Consider the following 18,976-nt stretch of genomic DNA (forward strand, 5'->3'; position numbering starts at 1 on the left):
GGTGTTCCACGATGTGTGAAGTCACAGTAGCAGTTTACAGGTGCCTGGTTAGGTGGTTTTATGGATTATATTACCTATTTTTGACTAAAGTAACCCTCAGAAAATGGTCAAATGGCTTAAAAGAATTCTGGCAGAGAGACCAGGGATTGAAGATAATACTAATAATGTGAGCACAAGTGAACAACAAGAACATGGTAGAGGTGATGCTTCTCCTACTCCTAGTATGAGCTCCTGGTAAGCCATATTACAAGGTAAAAACAATGGGAGTTAGATCTGACAGGATGTTGGCCAAAAAAATTTGGACTATGTGAAATATGGATATGAAATATTCTCTGTAATTATTGATGAACCTCTCTCCAAGATAATACTGTAGCTTGAGACATCAGATAATGATAGTAAGCCTTTTAAAAACTAAGCATCCAGAACAGGAAGACAAATTTCTGCAGTTTTTTCAGCAATATTTAAGGTCATGCGATACTCAGCTCAGTACTTTACAAGTGTTCACTTATCTTAATGATAGATCTTTAGAAGCTTCTTTTGAGGTTCCTCAATAGTAAAAGACCTGGGAGCCACATACCATTGGGGAAACACTTGATCTTCCTGCTGCAGTAAAAATGTCTGAAATAATACAAGCAAACAATATGGTGAGAAACCAAAATAGATTCATTTGTCAGCAGATACTGTTGGAAGATGTCTGGAAAACATTGCCAAAGATTTGAAGGAACAAATACTAGAACAGATTACACAGTATGGAAGGCTTGCTATACAGCTGGATGAAAGCATAGATGTTTGTAACTTGGCTCTGCTTTTGGCAGTTGATAAATTCTGTGTCAATAATGAAATAACACAAAGAACTAAGTCACTAAGGAAAGGCATACTGGAGAAGATATGTTCTTAACAGTAAATGACTTTTTTTATAACAACATCTTTAAAAATGGAAAAACTGTGCAGATATAACCACTGATGGATTGCCTGCTTTGAAGGAAGTAGAAAAGGATTCTGGGGTAAATTTACAAGGAGACCACCATGTGTAAAATTCATTCACTGCGTCCATGCATAGGCAAACAACAACTAAGTTGGAGCCAGAAATGCACAAACTGGAGCAGGATGTCATCTATATGATTAATTGTATGAAAACAAGTAGTAGAATCTTTACAATAATTTGTAATGACACAGGGACTTACTATGAAAATCTTTTGTACCATGCAGAGGTTTGCTTGTTATCATGGCAGTGATTAGAAGTGTACAACTTAAAGATTGGTTACATGTTTTTTTTCCACAAAAAGACAAGTGTTCTGAATTTGTTGACCTGTCTGTGGTGACAAGCGGCTGTCAGTAGTGTGCTAACTAGGTATTTTTAAAATAATAAAGACACTTAATGCATTGAAAGTGCTTGTGCTGTAGAGAGAGCATTTTGAAAACAGCTGTTTGAAAATGTTTCCATCATTGTGTGATTTCTTTTTTTTTTTGTTGACAGAAAATATATATGTCCTCTGTAAAAACTCTCCTATCTGTACACTTCAACTTGGAAACAGAATTTCCTCATCTTCTAAATGAAGAGTTTCAGGGGGTTCTGAATGCATTTATTAAAAATATAAAAATGTAACACTTTATTATTTCCAACTAGTTGATATATGAGGAAGATTTACTGGCCAAATTTCAAGAAACAATTTTATATAATTAGTGGATGGGAATGAAAAATGAGTATAATGATTTAGTAAGTGCAGTCAGCGATGCTTTTTCAGTTGGATGTACATATTTCTGTAGATTGTCTTGACAGCCTTCAAAAACCACATATTGAAATAAACTGTTTTTAGAACCAGACTTTCAAATCACGGTGTTACAAACTGTTCAGCCAATGTTTTAAAAAATGGTGAAGCATATTCAATGTCATGGCTCTCACAAAAAAAAAAATGATGGGAGAAAAATGTTTTTTGTACCATTAATAATAAAAATATCTTCAAATACTATTATTTCACCTTTGTCTCATTTTTTAAATTTCAGTTTTTACATGTTCCATAATGTACAGATGATATTATTACAGTAGTGACTATATATAATTTATAATTTTATATAATGAAATAGAGACATAGTAGGGGGACGTGCTCAAAAATTTTTAATGATAGAGGTGCACAATCAAGCAGGTTTGGAAACAACTGTTCCGTATTATTATTGGTGCCGATCAATGCTCACAGAAGTAAATGTATGGAAGTTAATCCAGATCATGGAAAGTTTTAACTGTACATATTGTTTATCGTGAAAAATAGTTGTCTGATAGAAACAGAGAATATTTTACTTCTAGCTTTGTTTTGGGTGTAGTAATTGAGGAGGGAGGTGTGTGATGTTATCTGCACGTGCTTCAGCTGCTGGGATGCCTCAACTGAGACCAGAGCCACACTGTTTTAGTTGCTGAATGATAAGATGGGCTGTCCTTGTAAAGTGTTTACTGTCTCAGTAGCTGAGGAAACTGATTTTGGGGTGGACAACAGTAATATAGAAGGCTGATCTCAAATCTTGAGATAGAATTCAAATGTCTGTTGTCTGAATCACTTGCCTTATTGCTTGAGTGTCTTATTCTGGGGTCAGCTTGATTTTCAAGCATGTAGAAGTTTTCTTTTCATTTGAAGTTGTTGATGCGTAGCTCATCTGAAGTCAAACCATAAGCATAACTTCTGGAGATAGGAATATTGATATATCACTGCTGAATTTTTTTTCTTGCCTTATACAGTCGTTCTAAAATATGTAAATGTATGTATTACTAAAGTGTCTTGGTATCTTCAAAGGTAACCTGGGACAAACTTCCGAAGTAATTGGGTTTTATTAACAGGTATTATCATAGAATCATAGAAGGGTTTGGATTAGAAGGGACCATGAAGGTCATCTAGTCCAAACCCCCTGCAGTGAGCGACTAGATCAGGTTGCTCAGAGCCCCATCTGACCTGACCTTGAATGTTTTCAGCAATGGGGCATCTACCATCTCTTTGGGCAACCTGTTCCAGTGTTTTACTACCCTCAGTGAAAATAAAAATTCTTCCTAATGTTTAGTCTAAACTTCTATTTTAATTCAAAACCATTATCCCTTGCACTATTGCTACAGGCTGTGCTAAAAAGTTTTTCCCCATCTTTCTTCTGAGCCCCCTCTAAGTACTGAAATGCCTCAATAAGGTTTCCTCAGAGTCTTCTCTTCTCCAAGCTGAATAACCCCAGCTCTCTTGGCCTCCCTTCATAGAGTAGGTGTTCCAGGCCTTTAATTATTTTGGTGGGCTTCCTCTGGACCTGCTCCAACAGGTCCATGACTTTGCTATGCTGAGGACTCCAGACCTGGATGCAGTATTCCAGGTGTAGTCTCACCAGAGCAGAGTAGAGGGGCAGAATCCCCTCCCTTGGCCTGCTGGCAATGCTTCTTTTGATCCAGCCTAGGATACAATTGGGCTTCTGGGCTGCAAGTGCACATTGCCAGCTCATGTCCAGCTTTTCATCCACCAGGACCCCCCAGGTCCTTCTCCGCAGGGCTGCTCTCAATCTCTTCATCCCTTAGCCTGTATTGATACTGATGGTTGCTTCAACACAGATGCAGGACCTTGTACTTCACCTTGTTGAATCTCATGAGGTTTTCGGTAGTCCACTTCTCCAGCTTGTCAGGGTCCCTCTGGATGGCATCCTGTCCCTCAGGGGTGTTAGCCTGACCGCTCAGTTTAGTGTCATCTGTAAACTTGCTGAGGGTGCACTCAATCCCATCATCTGTATCACTGATGAAGATATTAAACAACACATTATGAAATAATGCATTCTGTAATACCTGAGTAACATTTGGTAACTTAGTTTTCAGTTGAGCATTTTACTTAACAGTTCTAACTAACACGCAGAGATAAGTAATTTTTAAAAAGCTACTTGTGTGCTTTTTTTTCTTACTGTAGGCTAAAGCCTAAACCTCTGACATGGCCACAGCCTCACCAAGATCTGATACAAGTAACAGTCATAATGGAAGATTGCAGATGCAAGTAACAGGCAAGTAGTGATTTGTGTCATGGTGAATTTCACTGGAAAACATGTAATCTAAAAACACAGTCTTTGAAATGAGTGTAAAAATGGATCAGTATCATCATTGTTATTAATTAATAACTTGGATGTTACAGTTAAGAATATGACTATAATATATGTAGATGAGTTGAAGCTAGGTAGAAGTTACACGGTGAATTGGATGATGGAGTTTAATGATGTCTTCAATTCAGAAAAAAAATGAGATTCAGTACAACAGCAGGGAAAAATGTAGGGAATTTTGCTTGGGAACAAATAATTAATGGCACCTATTTTATAGAGGGAACACATATTATTCAAATATTACAAAACAGATGGGCAGTTGTAGTGGACTCCAAGTTGAAAATGGGCGCAGTGTGTTACAGTGATGCTGGGGAAGAACTGGAGAAGAGTTCACAAAATCTGCTAGCCCTTCAAAAGGTTAAGGTCTTTGATGACATATCAGGTAAATATCTGAGAATAAAATAGGTATTCTGTATTATCCTCAAGGCAGTAGTATGGATTACACAGCCACATAGAATAACTTAAATTTGAAGGAACCTTTGGGGATCTCCTAGTCCAGTCTTCTGTTGAAGGCAGGGCTACCTTTGAAGTTGCATCAAGTTGGTAAGGGTGTTGTCCAGTTGAATTTTCAGTGTCTTGAAGGCTTTGGATTATCATATTTCCTGGGCAGCGCATTCTGGTGATAAACCACATCAATGTGAAAATGTTTTTCCTTTTATCCAGTTGGAATTTACTATGTTGCATCTTTTGACTGTTTACTTTTTTTCCTTTTCCTGTGCTGGTTCTTATAGTTCGAGGCAGAATTCAGTCATACCAGTATCTGCTGGCATGGAAACACGGTGGGCTACAAGCAGTTCTGGAAATTCCTGATTGTGTTGGGGACGCTTTTTTTCAGTATCTGTTGAAGAGGCCAAATAGGTCATTTTGCTAGTCATGGATAAGGCCTGATCAGGGATGTAACAATTGGTGTCCATCTTAGCTGCTCTTTGTGTGAGATGGCAGAGCAGAACAAAGGCTCATTGTAGTGTGAAGACAAGCAAAACGCATAAATAGGTAAATAAGTTTTATAGCTAATTATGGTAATGTTACAGTAGTTAAAAGTTAATATCTTACCAGAAAGTAGTTAGATATTGTGCATAAATATATGTGCACATAAATATGTGCCTGTGTATGTACATATGTAAATGTTATTCTACCATTGATAAATAACTTGAACTTTCTAGGGTTCCTAAGAAATCTGGGAACCCTGAAGTAAGAATGAATGCTTGACCAAGAATATATTAAGGCTGGCTTGAACAAAATTTGGAAAAAAATATGAATAACATACTAGGTCTTAAAAAAGCTGCATCTCAAGAAAGGTATATCATGCTGGATGGTCCAAAGATGGCCAGATTATTTTTATCAAATTAGATGAGAGCAACCTTAAACCTGATTAACTTAAAGGATCAGATAACTTGATAACATGACGAGTCATCAAAACAGACAATAACTAATAGCCTAGATGGAGCCACCTGCAGATTGAAATATACAGCTGTTATGAACTGAGTTACTCAAAGGACCTGTAACTTCAGATCTGTGTATGCAGAAATGATCATTTTGGTAATCGTGTGCTGTACTGCTCCTTATGTGAGTAGTCTTGTGTTTTTGTGGCATTGGAGCTTCTCTTGACTTCAAGAGATCTGGTTCAGGGATCGAAGAGGGAAGAAATCTGTACAAGTTTAGTTCTCTAAGCAGTCTGTATTGCAAGATCAAAGGAATGTCAGTGGCAGTACAAAGGAAGAAGTGGAAGATGGAAGAGAGTGGGACTGTAGTACTACTGACCTACACTTGTTTATACTCAGATTAGCTTATGCTGCTGCAGAATCTAGACTTATATTTTAAGAGCTATACTTAATAAAAGTGGTTTTTAAGGCAGCATATGTTGATTTTGTAGATAAGGAAATTCATGTGGAATGGTGACTTGTTGGAGTTTGGACAGTAACAGTGTGTTGCTGACAAGTTTTGCCATCAGTATTTTTTCAAATACACTTGCCAAGATGTCTTATCTTGTTAGTTCTTTTTGAAGTCTTTTTTAGTATTTTTTACTTACTCCTAATTTTTTTAGAAGAAATCCTAACCAAAAAAATGGTAGTGCCTTCCTTTCGCATTTGGGGACTTAAAACTTAATGGCTAAAAAATCAGATAAAAGGGAGGAAGCTAGAAGAAAGCTTGAATACTGTGACTCAAATATCTATGTTTTAACAAACGTTGCGGTTGCCTTTGGAAAGTAAAATATAGAGGAAAGAAATGTGAAAGAAGTAGGGGTTATTAAAACTTAAAAATGTATCATGATTTCAGATGAAAAATACAACCCATGTGTGGAATTATGCTTTTAGTCTTCCATATTTAATCTTTATCATTATCAAGACTGCGGTTTCCCTTTAGAACACATAATGCATGACTTAGGCTGGGTTTTCAAGTATGAGGCATTTAAATGTGCACCTTTTAATTGAAATGAAGTGAAAGTCCATGGTTAATGCCTTTAGAATCTTGGATGGTTGCATCCCACAAACTTAACAGTAATGAATATGTATGTTTCAGAGCAGTGTAATCCAAAAATACATGATGGATTTTTTTTGTCTCCCTCTCAGACAATCTAGTTAACTTCCACTTACTTATGAATTAGCAAGTAACATACAGAAAAATAACAGGGAATGATTATTTCCAAGTGGCTAAAAATACTCAGCTTTGCTTTAATTTGAAAGTGAAGGGAAAGAGAATCACACTGAAGTAAGAGAAGGCATAGCCAGCTAGTAGATACAACTCTAAGTCCTTTGACTTCATCTTCTGAAGACAACATCTTCCTGAAATATAATTTAAAATGTTGGCAGTGAGGTTGCTGTTGTTTTTTGTGGTGACTTCCTCAGCTGTGTGAGGAAGCGGGAGAACAGATTTATGTTCAAGAGTACTGAGGACCTTGGAGTGTTTCAGAGGTAGAAAAAAATAGCTTCTTTGGTCATTTGTTATTTCTTAATTGTTGAATATTTAGCTGAAACTCTCTAAGTTATCTGCAAAGCTGTTTAAATAGCAGAAATTTGATTTCTTACTTTTAAGAAACTGATGTATTAAACCACAGGTGAACCATGTGAGTCGTATAGGCAAGGAAATGAAGCTCTGCATACAGGCTTTGCTGTACAGGGACATTTTGAAAAAGGCCTGAACTGCACATGCTTTCATAACTATATATAATTTAAAAAAATCTGCCTCATAATCTCTCAGATGTATCTTATTTAGATACTTTTCAGTTAAGGAAAATGTAGGAAGAGCAGTAAGAAAATACACAAAAGAACCCACATGATTGTCAGTGTTTATCATTAAAATAATTGTTGCGCTGTCTCTCTAACTCATCTGACAGTATGTGGTGAAGAGAGAATGTCATGCTTGGTTTCAACTATTTGGTAAAGTAGCTTTTGAAAATAAAAGCTACCATTTTAGCCTTGACCTCTTTATGTTCAGCAGAAGGAGAAACATTGAGGAGTAACATTGCCATTCTGTGTTTCACATAGTGTATTAGCAGTATATTTTCTATTTTTCAGTAACAATATGCTGTTATAGATAAAGTAATGTATTTTATTAGTTTCTAGTGCCAAACTGAAACGGAAAAAGAATTGGTTTGGAACAACTTTCTACACAGAATTAACTGCAGATGGAGAAATTAAGAAAACAGCAAAATCAAGTAGTTCTTCAAATCCAAAATGGGATGAACAGCTGACAGTGTAAGTAGATTGTTTTTGGTTGTTTTAACACTATTTATTAAGCATACATTGCAGGCAAATATTTACTAGGCTTGGCTGTCTACATAGTTTTCTCTGGCTGTTGATGACTAAATGCAGACATAAGATGATACTTATCTCAAATGATAAGTATTTTTTTCCTCAATTGTTACAATGTTTTGAGAATTATTTTTTGTACAGAGGATGTTCCTTGCTCACAGTTGCTATACATGGTTTACTCATACTTCTGATATTTGGTAGCACTGTGGACCGTTCAAGTTTAATATTCCCTTTTAGAAGGTGTTACTAATTGTAACCATGTCATTCTCAGCTTTAAAAGGAAAAACATCTCAGCTGGATAAGCAGTAGTTATGAGGAAAGTCACTTTTTCCTTTAAATTTCCTAATGAAAGGGTACATACACAAAACCGGTTTACTACAAAATGACCTTGCACCTTATGCTGCTATTTGATGTTTTTAATATTCTTGTGGTTTGGTTTTGTTTAACTGCATTTCAGGTGTAAGGATACCTGAATATGACTCTATAAAAAATTGTCAGTCTTGCACTGTGCAGTTGGCTAGAATGCATTGTTATACAAGCAAGATTGTGTGCTTCAGATTTGGATCTGGAAATGGCATAGCTAGTATCAAATGAGATTGAGCATGGCCCAATACATTTTACAGCATCTAATCTGTATTTGGGCTACAGCCAGCTTTGTTAGTAGCGGGAATCATGCCAGGTTCCTATAACTAACAGTGATTGAGTACAGGGAGTGGAGTACAGTGGAGTACACCTAGCTTTGGGAAATTGTTTGCTTGGCAACACTTAATAACTACAGACCTGCTTTGAAGCAAGCAGGGTATTCCTGTGCCACATTTCTTAGTGTTTCAGTTTTAGTAGAGCTTATTAGCCCTTTGCAATACTGTACAAGAGAAAAATATAATCTTGGACGTGATGTGAATTTTCAAGAGTTATTACTAGGGCAAGTACAGTGCTATTGATGTATTCACAGAGACCAAAGTTTCTGTTGAGGAGACAGGTTTGATTTGGCGGGGTTTAGTTAGCTGGTAGATGTAAGGTGCTTTGGCTTGCACAGTACAGCTGAACAGATTCATTCCATCACAGCAGTGTTACTTAGTTGGGAACTTACCCTTATGTACAGAAGGTATTCTGCCTACCAATTCCTCTGGCTGTTGGAATGGTATTATTACTTCAGTTGCCCAGTCTATTTGAGGATAAGTGAACTCTGGCTTACCAAATTCCTTTCACTTCTACGGGTCCACACGTGTGTAGGTTTTTTGTTTTCTTTTCTTTGTTGAGCTGGTCTCTTTGGTTCAAATTCCATTAGAAGGTAACCTGTTCAAAATGCAAAAGTGTATTTGCACATGTTTTTTAGCAAAAATGTTCGATGTTGTCCAACGCGTTGAAGTGACTATAAGGTTAGCCCTCTTGTTGGGTGTGTGGCGGTTGCTTTTAGTATTGATTTAATCAATGCTCGTAAAACTTTCTGTATTCAGTACTGATGGATATGTACGTAGCCTTTGACTTTTTGCACTACAGTGATTCTAGTCCATTTTTCACAGCCAGGAGCACTCTTGCAGTAGTAGACTGTGTACTACAAAACTTACTCTCCAGCACCTAGCATAGCTTCCTGTTTTCCTTCCTGAGCAAGTGAGAGATCACTGCCAAAGGTTATAATAATATCATTGTAATTGGGTCCTTTACCTTTCTGCTTCCCTCCAATTTTTACTTTAGCTTCATAATTTGATTTTCCCCCTCTGAATTCTGTAAGTATGCATTATGGCTTTATATATACTTGTGGATTTGCAAATAATTTTTTATCAACACTTTCATGGCAAGCTGACACCTATTTAGTGGATTCTTCCTGGTTGCAAGTAACTGATTGGTTGCTTTTTCCTTTTTTAAAAGAGTATTTAGTCTTTTTCTACCTGGTGATATACAAATATACTTGCCACCTTTTTCTCCTCATTTGATAATGTGAAATTTCAGTTGGAATACTGTCACAGTGAGGAATAAGGAAAACATGTCTTTCATAAATAGATACGTTTTATATAACTGAGATTTGAGCTTAGTTTAGGTTATTCTGATACTCCTCATGCCTTATGCTATCATAGTAATGCGCTTTAAGTTTGATCTTAAGTATAGATATCATAGTGTTTGCAGTTCTTAGTTAAAAATTTCCCTTTGACAGTACAAAGCTTTTCAGTTAATTAGAATCAAGAAATCCAATAAATATGAGAAGTGAATAAAGTTCAAATATTCCTAATAACAAGAACAAATACTTCAAAATCTGTATATATTTTTAAAAAAACTGTATTTTATATGCAGGACTGTGACTCCACAGACTACGCTGGAATTTAGAGTGTGGAGCCATCACACTTTAAAAGCAGATGCTTTATTAGGAAGAGCCACTGTAGACTTGAAACAAGCTTTGGAAATACACAATAGAAAATGTAAGTTCTTGTTAAGGATATTTTGATTAAAGTAGAATTATTATTACTAATCTATATATCAAACTGGCAACCAGACTACTAACTATACATGTAATTACAACTGACTTACAGTTGATGTCTTTACTTGTCTCTTCTAGAGATGTCTGTGCTGTCGACAACAAGTTAAATGTAGCAATGGGATATCGTGATTTTGAAACAAAATTAGAGTATGAGTTACTACAAATTAAGTAAAAGCAGAAGTGATTAAATACAATGTTTTGTGGCAAACTAATAATTAATTTCCTAGAAGATCTGTTTTAGACTTGGTAAAAAAAAGTCTAAACTTTCTGAAAAGTCATCTGTGTAATTTTTCATGTTTTCCTTCTCTGGAATCACTAATATAAAAGCTGCATGTTTTTCCTTCATGATTTAGCTGCCCAGAGAGCAGTAGGAACCACAGATGAATGAAACAATTGAGAACTTCCTTTCAGTCCATTAGTGATTCTTGTGTTCTATATAACTCTAATTTTACTTGTCTTCAACAGGATTAAAACAGGTCTTCTTTATCAAATTGCTTTTTAAAATTCTTTTCAGTAGTACAAGAAGATGGTGAATCCACACTTTAAATTCCACTTCCAGCCAAACCAGTCTATAACCTTTCTCACAAGTTAGATGTACAAACTCAGGTGCCCGGTTTTTTGTAATTCTTACAGAAAATGGAAACAGAATCCAAAATCAAGTGGAGTTTCTTCAGCACTATTATAAAGGTTCTGCCCAAGATTCCATAGTTAAGCATCAGAAGTGCTTCTTTTTTAAATTAAAAAAACCCCAAACTTTATTGGAAGACACTAGGTTGTAATAATGACAGCAAAACAAATAGTTACTATTTTAGCTATTTCTAACAAAATAATTTGTATTCTATTACTATAGATCCAGGGGATGTAGAAACCAACAACTTGGCACATTTTTTCAGGGAACGGCTGACTGATAGCACCATAAATAATTTAAGTTCAGTGTTTCTGATTTGGGAAAGTCAGCAGTTTGACATACACTGGATTGTCCAATCTATCGTAGATCAATCTGAGTATCCTTCAGTCATTCAGTTATTGTTACCTAATCTAAAATGCAGCACTTGAAAGGCTCTTTACCCAGGAAAGTGTAAAGGGGAAGTCCTCTGCAGAAACTTCAGAATTAGTGCTGTTACTTTCTCCGGCTAAACACCACCAGTATTGAATTGCTGCCGACACCCTTCCCAGCTTTCTTGCTGGCTCAGTCAGACTACAGCCAACTGTTGATCTGGTTTGGGCAGACGACCTGTTAAAATAGCAGAAGCTAAACAAATCATCCTTTGCAGAAATGATGATTTATAAATGTGTTAATTTAACAATTCTGTGATAGGCCAGTTTCTTTTTTCTCCTCTTTTCCAAAATGCAAATTTCTATTCCAATAATTCTGTAGCTTTAGGAGTTTTGTGCTTGCTCCAACAATTTACAGTACTTTGAAATCCATTGTAATACAGCAGTGAGTGTCTGCCAGTAACTGCTGCCCAACTATGCTGTCAAGCCTAGTCTTTAAAGTAACAGCTTGGGGGTATCTGTCAGTAGCTTATGGTAGCCTTCCCTGCTTTTATGTTGTTCATTTATGATATGTGTTAAGAATGAAGAAAATAAGGAAATGCTATTTTAATGCATAAAAGTGCACAGTGAGCTTTAACTTCAGCTTGGAATGCTATCATATGGAGGGAAATATGGTGGTGTATCTCAAAAAATTCATCTTGTAATCTGAGACCACAAATACTAAGATACCTTAACCATTTAAACCTGATGATTATGTACTCGTAGCTGACTGTGTTTGGATTTATGACATGCAGCTTTACCTGCTCTACTAGTAATAGCTGATTTAGAGAGAATTACGCAGCATCCACAGCATGTTTTGCATCTGGATTACATATTTGTCTTTAGAAATGTGTGCATTTCTTATCAGTCGTATTTAATTATTTTACTGCACCATGTACACATCTTTTTATGTATCAATTATCTCAGTTACTTTTAGTGAAAATGGTTTCTGATCCTGTTACTGTTTAAACCTTAGAGTTGGAATCTATGAAAATGCTAGTAAGGATTTACTAAAAATAATCTAAAATAATGAGGAAGGACTCTGCAATGTGTGCATTTACTTATTCCTCAAAGGGGCGTTCTTTTCAGCAGACTCTGAGAATTAGTTTTGGAAGATGGTATGAGAAAAGAACATAAGCTCTGGTGGTAGAATGAAGTTCCCTGTGACTTGTAGTATTGGGATGTATAGTTCAGAATAAGCCTTCCCATTTTCTGTAAGTAGTACATAATCTCAAAAAGGGTTTAGTGGAAACATCATTAACAAGAAAGTATCGAAACCATGTGGCTCCCATAGCACACCTATAGAATATACTGTGTAAATGGCCAATTTATTTTTACAGTAAACTGTGCTTTTACCCCCTGCAGATGTCAATTTACATAGCTTCTTAGTGATTACTTGATTGATTTGAATCATCTGAATTTCTGTCAATTTCAGTGTTGTACAACTAAATATATGTATCACATTTTTGTGTTGAAAGTCTATAAATGTTGTTTACAACTTAATCTTTCCTTTATCCCTTCTCTCCTCCTCTCCCCCTGCCCACTCCAACTCCATTTTTAGTGGAAAAGGTGAAAGAACAATTGAAACTCTCTTTGGAAAACAAGAGTGGCATGGTGCAAACAGGTGAACTGACAGTTGTGCTAGATGGTTTGGTTGTTGAACAAGAATCTCTTACAAATCTCAGTTCATCGGCAACCAGTAAGTTAAAATAATTAAATCAGATGATGATATTTTTATTAAGATTTCAAACAGATATACTAAAATATTTTTCTTGAATTTGTTTCTTACTGTTCAGTAGAAGTTCAGCAAAATGGCGAGGCTGTGCATGAAAGCAGAGATGCTTCAGCAAGAAGTACATCCAGGTTGGAATTTATTTTTGTGTTTTTACACTAAATTAAGTATGTTAGCAAATGTATCAGTTCAAATGTTTGGCTGGTTTGGGGGATTTTTTAGAACTTTTCTTTTGGAGGGGATAAATTTTAACTGTTGCGCCCTAAATTATGTTGCTGCATGTTTTAGAAACATTGCTTGTGTGATAATGACATGTTTTAGTTTGAGAATAATTAAATGTACGACTCTGTTGGTCCTCTGCTGGTAGAGTCTGCTTTCCACTACTTTATCATTGCCTTTTGGATGTATAGTCCTCTGAACATAAAAATTCAACTGATAGTCTACTATATGCTGCAGCAGAGATTAAGGGAACAGTGATTCAGTGTGCTTTTGTGCACTTATTCTATTCGTTGTCTTTTGCTATTTTAGAACCATTCCTATTCGTGTGTACCTGTTTGTTGCAATGTACCATCTGAATGGAAGGAAGAAGGAAAAATAGCCTAAATTTCTTCCCCCTTATCCAGTTCCTTTTTAAGGCCATGATCAGGAAGTTGTTTGAGACACATTCTGTTTAGGAAGCAGAATTCAGAATACTGAAACAAAGGGTTTGCCTTTTTCAACCTGAGGTGGCAGGATAAAGTCTTTGGGATCAACTTAAGAGCTCCATTCTTGGCTTCTCTATCTTTATACCAGCTCAAGAACTACATGGAGAAAAGTAGGAGTACAGTGTTTGCCACCTCACCACTAGTGACTCAAATAAGTCAACATTCAGATAAATTTAATGTTATTGGCCTGCTCAGTTACCTTTCAGTGAGCCATTTTTCTTTTAAGTTCTTGACACAGAATAGAATGAAAAAATACAATTCCTATGCACTTGAATAATGGCGACACTTGATTTTTTTTTTTTAGTGCATGGAAGTTTGTCTCTGTTCCCTTGTGGATGTCTAATATGAAGGAGTGAGGATAAAAAATTACTTTTCCTTAGTTTTTGTTAGAAAGGTTTGAGACTATTACAAGTGACTTGTAAGATTTAGCTATTTTGAAATAGTAGTAACAATAGTTTGTTTTCATTCTACTGTTGTTACTGGAGGTGTGGCTTTTACTGGGATCCTGCTCTTGATGTTGATGTTTTAATTACAGTAGTTTTCCATACAGCTATCCAGAAGTTTTGATTTACAATTTTAAAATTAAGAGATGAAGAAAAGTTTTAAGGTAACTTATGTGCATGTCTTTAGGAAGCAAATGAGGTTTGCAGTCTAGAGTTGAAAAGGGATAATGCTTTAATTCTCTGTTTAAACCGTTTATTTGGAGTTCGGTAAGGTAGCATGGAAATGCTAGTCCTCTCTTGCTCTGCAAAATGGGCCTTCTACTAACAGTCACATTTTTTGTCATATGTTTAACTTCTCTTTAATTTTTAGCCTCTACTCCTTGAGAAGATAGGGAGCTGGCATTGAATGTAATTTTCACAATATATGTGTTTGGGTGGCTTTAAGTAAAAACAATGTAATTGAACAAGGCTTGGAATTTACAAGCCCTTAAAATACATTTATTTCCATGTGATGTCATAAACGCAGAGCTGCCTGTGTGTATCTGTCCTCACAATGTTCCGTCCTGCCTATGCCTAGAGAAGATGGTGTTATTTTTCTTTTACTGAAGAAGAGTTTTATTACTTCCTTATTCTGTAACTAGCTAATTGTTCCACTTGCTTAATGAAGGAAGTTTTCCTGCTCATAGTTGCACTGTGGAAGGGTTCCCAAGAGAGTTTTGGAAGATGTACCAGTCTGCCCATCTTAATTCTAATGTTTTTACAAGTAAAAGATTAAGTGGAAATGGGCAAATCTAAATCTTATCTGTTTCAAGTATTTGAAATCCTCAAACTCCAGATTTGCCTTTTGTTACTTAATTGTTTTGGCTCTGCACATGTCTGTCATCTAGGTTACAAGCACTGTTATAAACCATTGTGAATTTACTTCCATTTCTTTATTTATTTCTTTGATGTAATTTAGTGTAAGATTTGTTTTAGTTGCATAACTATTTAACATGTTGCTTGTAGTAATCTAAAATGATCTTTTGTTTTTCCCAGATCTGCTTGTGACATTTCCAATGGGATAGACAATCAAGTACCTTCCAACTCGGTAGTACAGAATACATTCTGTGCAGAAGCTGTTAATGGAGACAGCACACCATCTCCTACTCACATTGCAGCTAGACCCAAAAATACACCAGTACCCAAACCACTTGTAGCTCAGCCTGTCAACAGCACTGGTAAGAATGGAAGAGTTATGGGATCAAAATTCCATAAGGCTTTTTTATCTGCTTGAAACGTACCTGAAGTTGAGCCACCTTTCCTATACATTTTTGTTGTATCTCAGAAATACTGAAAGTGTGTTTCTGGGCTTGAATTCGTGGTCTTGCATGTCCACTTCTGTGAATTTTTCTGGAGTAGATCCATTCTTTTATACTTTCCCATCAGTTCTTTTTTTCACATGAAGAAAGATGCAAAACATCCAAAACTTCCATCTCTCTGTCCCAGATGACTAAACTGTATTACTGGTGACCTGGAGGAAAAATCAGATTTTTTTTTCACAGTTAATTTGAGTAATTATAGTTCAGTTTCTTTTGCCATTAGATAAATCTGATTTCTAGTGCTGTCAGGGAATTATTGTACTCTGAGTTGAGATATGTAGCAGGCTTGCCTTCCATTTTTTCAAAAGGTATGCTGTTTCAAAACAGGTATTGGTAAATACTATGTTTCATTTTCCTCTTAAACACAAAAGCTTCAATTATGACAAGTAACTTTCTTTTCACTTGTTTTGCTGTAATGAAAGTATTTCTTAGTTTTTTGTTCCATGGGCAAAACTTTGCATCTCATAATGACTGTGCTTTCTAAGCACCTCCTGCCTTTTTTCAGCCATTTGAGAGAGCTTACAGTGGTAGCAGAAGAGAAAGAAAACCCTCAATAGGCAGGCTGTTAATAAACAGTAGAACAGAGACTGTCAAACTTTCTGTAGTAGAGTGAGTGGGAAATATGGATGTGGTCAGAAGACAGCAGAAACAATCATGAACATTAAAAGGTGGTAATTACATTAGGCCTTCTGAAGCTTTGCTGTATTTGGAGAGCTTGAATTTGATTCCCCTCTTTTCATTTGAGGGCCGGAGGGCATACATATTATTTAGGCATTGCTCCCTTTTTCTTCAGTAGTAGAGAGATCCATTTGAAATCTATTAGGATAGGTTAATTACAAAAATAATTGATTTGTTCAAGTAGTAATATTGATGAAATCTTCCCTGAGCTTGCGCTGAAGCACTGAAATAGCAGTTTTCAACTATTGTACCAGTTGTTGGAGACCCTTTTCAAGGCAAGGTATAAAACATGCCTCTAGCATATGCTGAAGACACGCTTTCCCCTCATGCTGTTTTGTTTAGCAGGATTGTAATTTCATATGATGTTGCCAGAATTGCTGTTGGAGATCTAATTGATGTGGTAATTGGCTGATGTAATGTTTTATAGATCTGTTTTGGAGATCAGCTTACTAAAAGATCTGATGGTTAGTCAGTTATTTTGCTTCCAACTTTGTTATGTAGTCCCATTCACTTTTTCATGTGGATGAATTGAATTTTTCTTTAATGGAAAGTGAAATTTCAGTCAGCTTTTTTCCTATTTAAGTAAAATTGTTGCTGGTTAAAGCAGAATTTTGAAGAAATTTGATGAGTTTGTAGGTATGATTTTTTTTCTTTTTTTATATCATACGTAACATTTGCTTGAAATAATATGAAGTCTTGATATGGTTTAATGTAGTTATGCTCTTCTGTTTAACCTGGAAGTAGTGATGTACTAACCTGGAATAGTTGTGTTTAAAACCCAGTGCCTTTACAGATCTTACAAATTTGCCTTTAAAATCATGCTTATCATTATGCATATCAAGGAAGTATTTATGGCCCAGCAATAATTCTTTAAAGAAACTGACTTGCTAGTTTAAATACATTGCTGTTGGTTTGTAATTCTTTGCGATGCTTTTCTGACATCAGGAAAAGGAAGAAATTGCTGGCACTGTATATGTATTGCAAGAAGTAACTAGAATCTAGGTATTTTTTATTTGTAAGAGTGCTATACAGAATTAAAAGTAAATGACCTCTTTAAAATGATGGGAGGCATTTTATAGGCATAGTCTAGAGTTAAATTTTGCAAAACTGTATCAATGAGGTTGTGAGTATAGAGGAATTGTATTGTCCTCAATCCTTGAGATTGTAAATTGATAGTATGTTGTTAAATAATTACATTGCAAATTATATTTACTTTTGTAGAAAAATAATTCCAACAGTAGAAGAGATACAAACTGATGAGTTTAATAAATATCACTCTGGTGTTGATTAGGGGTTCAGGAGATGAGAGCTGTGAATGATATACTGCTTTTATAATGATATAGGGGCTTGACTTTTAATGGGGGTTCTACTGTCTGCAGTATTGATTTAATTTGTCTAAGGCAAGGTCTTGTAGTGCTGAGATATGGTTCTGTTAAGCTCTGCAGATGATGGCTGTTCATGAATGTTTGGCCAAATGGGCTTGGGAGTAATAAACAATTATTAGCCCTCTTTTGCTGCTAAATCCATGCCTGCTTGAAACCTTTTATGAGATTACGCTTGCTTGAGTTGGGTGACTTTTATATTGGTTTTTGAAAGACAGAAGCTGATTTACTTTGTGATTATAAAATAATTTTCTTCAGTCATTGAACTACGTAAGTTATGTTAGCGAAATACTAATTTTTGCATTTTAATCCTGCTTTTGGAGCAGGATTTTTTGGAAAAAGTGTGTGACTTGGAAACACACACTCACCTGCAGGTGGGTTTTGCTTAATTGTAGGGTTCTATACCTCAACTCTGAAAAAGGAAAACAAAAACAACTGCAAAAACTGCCTCTTAGTTTTCCATATTTCAGAAAGTTATTTATCTCTTGGTATTTTTCCTTCATGTTTTACTAATCAGGATTCTTTTTTGAAGTTGATGTAATTCCAGAGTTTCAAAGCAAACAAAGTAGTATTGTTTTCTGGGAAGCAGATGCGTACTGTTTGGTAATGTAAAAAGTACAGTATAATGTTGACTTGACCAAGATATGCAGAAACTAGGAAATTACCTTAGCAGGGGAGTATAGAGAGCGGCTTGCAGACTGTAAATCTTAATTACCGCCTTAACTAAGGCGGTTGCATAGTGACTTTTTGATATCTTGGACAAGAAAGCTGTTTAAGGCATAGGTGCAACTTGAACGTATTCTTTCAGTGTCATTTATGCCATAAGCTGCTCAATTAAACAGTAAATCTGATACATGAATGTTCTTATTTCTCAGTAAATGGTGAGTCATCCTCCTCTGCACCAGAAGCTGGTAATTCTTCTGTCTCCGAGGCTCCGATAGGTTCAGTTGAAGCTGCTGTGTCTTCAGATTGCACTAACACTACAGAAGAACCTCAGTCAACAACAGACGCAACTAGTTGTTCTGAAAGCCACACTGCTGCATTACCTGTTGTGTCTGCTGGACTAGAGCCGACAGCTGCACCAGACTCTGCTCAGCCTAGTGCTAGAAACAGTACGGCAGCAGATGCAGCAAAACCAAGGGAATCCTCTTCCACCTCAAGTGCATCTGCAGAACCTGTAAGGCAGCAGCCTGGTAGCGCCAGCACAGAACCTTTGCCACCAGGGTATGTAGGCTTGATTTTAATGCTGTAATTATGTTTTGTTTGAACATGCATATAACAAAACAAATTTAATTATGTACTGAGACTGCCCAATACA

The 18,976-nt window shown here is 36.0% G+C and overlaps 1 protein-coding gene across 3 annotated transcripts in view; it reads left to right on the forward strand.

The window, feature by feature from the left end:
- WWP1 (WW domain containing E3 ubiquitin protein ligase 1) overlaps positions 1–18,976 on the forward strand; it is a 55,671-nt gene that overhangs the window by 16,953 nt on the left and 19,742 nt on the right. The window contains exons 2-8 of one of the 3 annotated variants that reach the window (XM_069854310.1): positions 3,918–4,008; positions 7,658–7,796; positions 10,143–10,267; positions 12,923–13,060; positions 13,158–13,224; positions 15,276–15,457; positions 18,534–18,882. In XM_069854310.1, coding sequence (XP_069710411.1) covers positions 3,939–4,008; positions 7,658–7,796; positions 10,143–10,267; positions 12,923–13,060; positions 13,158–13,224; positions 15,276–15,457; positions 18,534–18,882 — 1,070 coding nt within the window. In that variant the 5' untranslated portion in view covers positions 3,918–3,938. Of the gene's footprint in view, positions 1–3,917; positions 4,009–7,657; positions 7,797–10,142; positions 10,268–12,922; positions 13,061–13,157; positions 13,225–15,275; positions 15,458–18,533; positions 18,883–18,976 lie in introns of those variants that run through there. The other 2 variants (XM_069854311.1, XM_069854312.1) reach the window with 2 other exon arrangements.

Source organism: Phaenicophaeus curvirostris, chromosome 3 (assembly GCF_032191515.1).
Source record: "Phaenicophaeus curvirostris isolate KB17595 chromosome 3, BPBGC_Pcur_1.0, whole genome shotgun sequence".
Classification (NCBI taxonomy): Eukaryota; Metazoa; Chordata; class Aves; order Cuculiformes; family Cuculidae; genus Phaenicophaeus; species Phaenicophaeus curvirostris.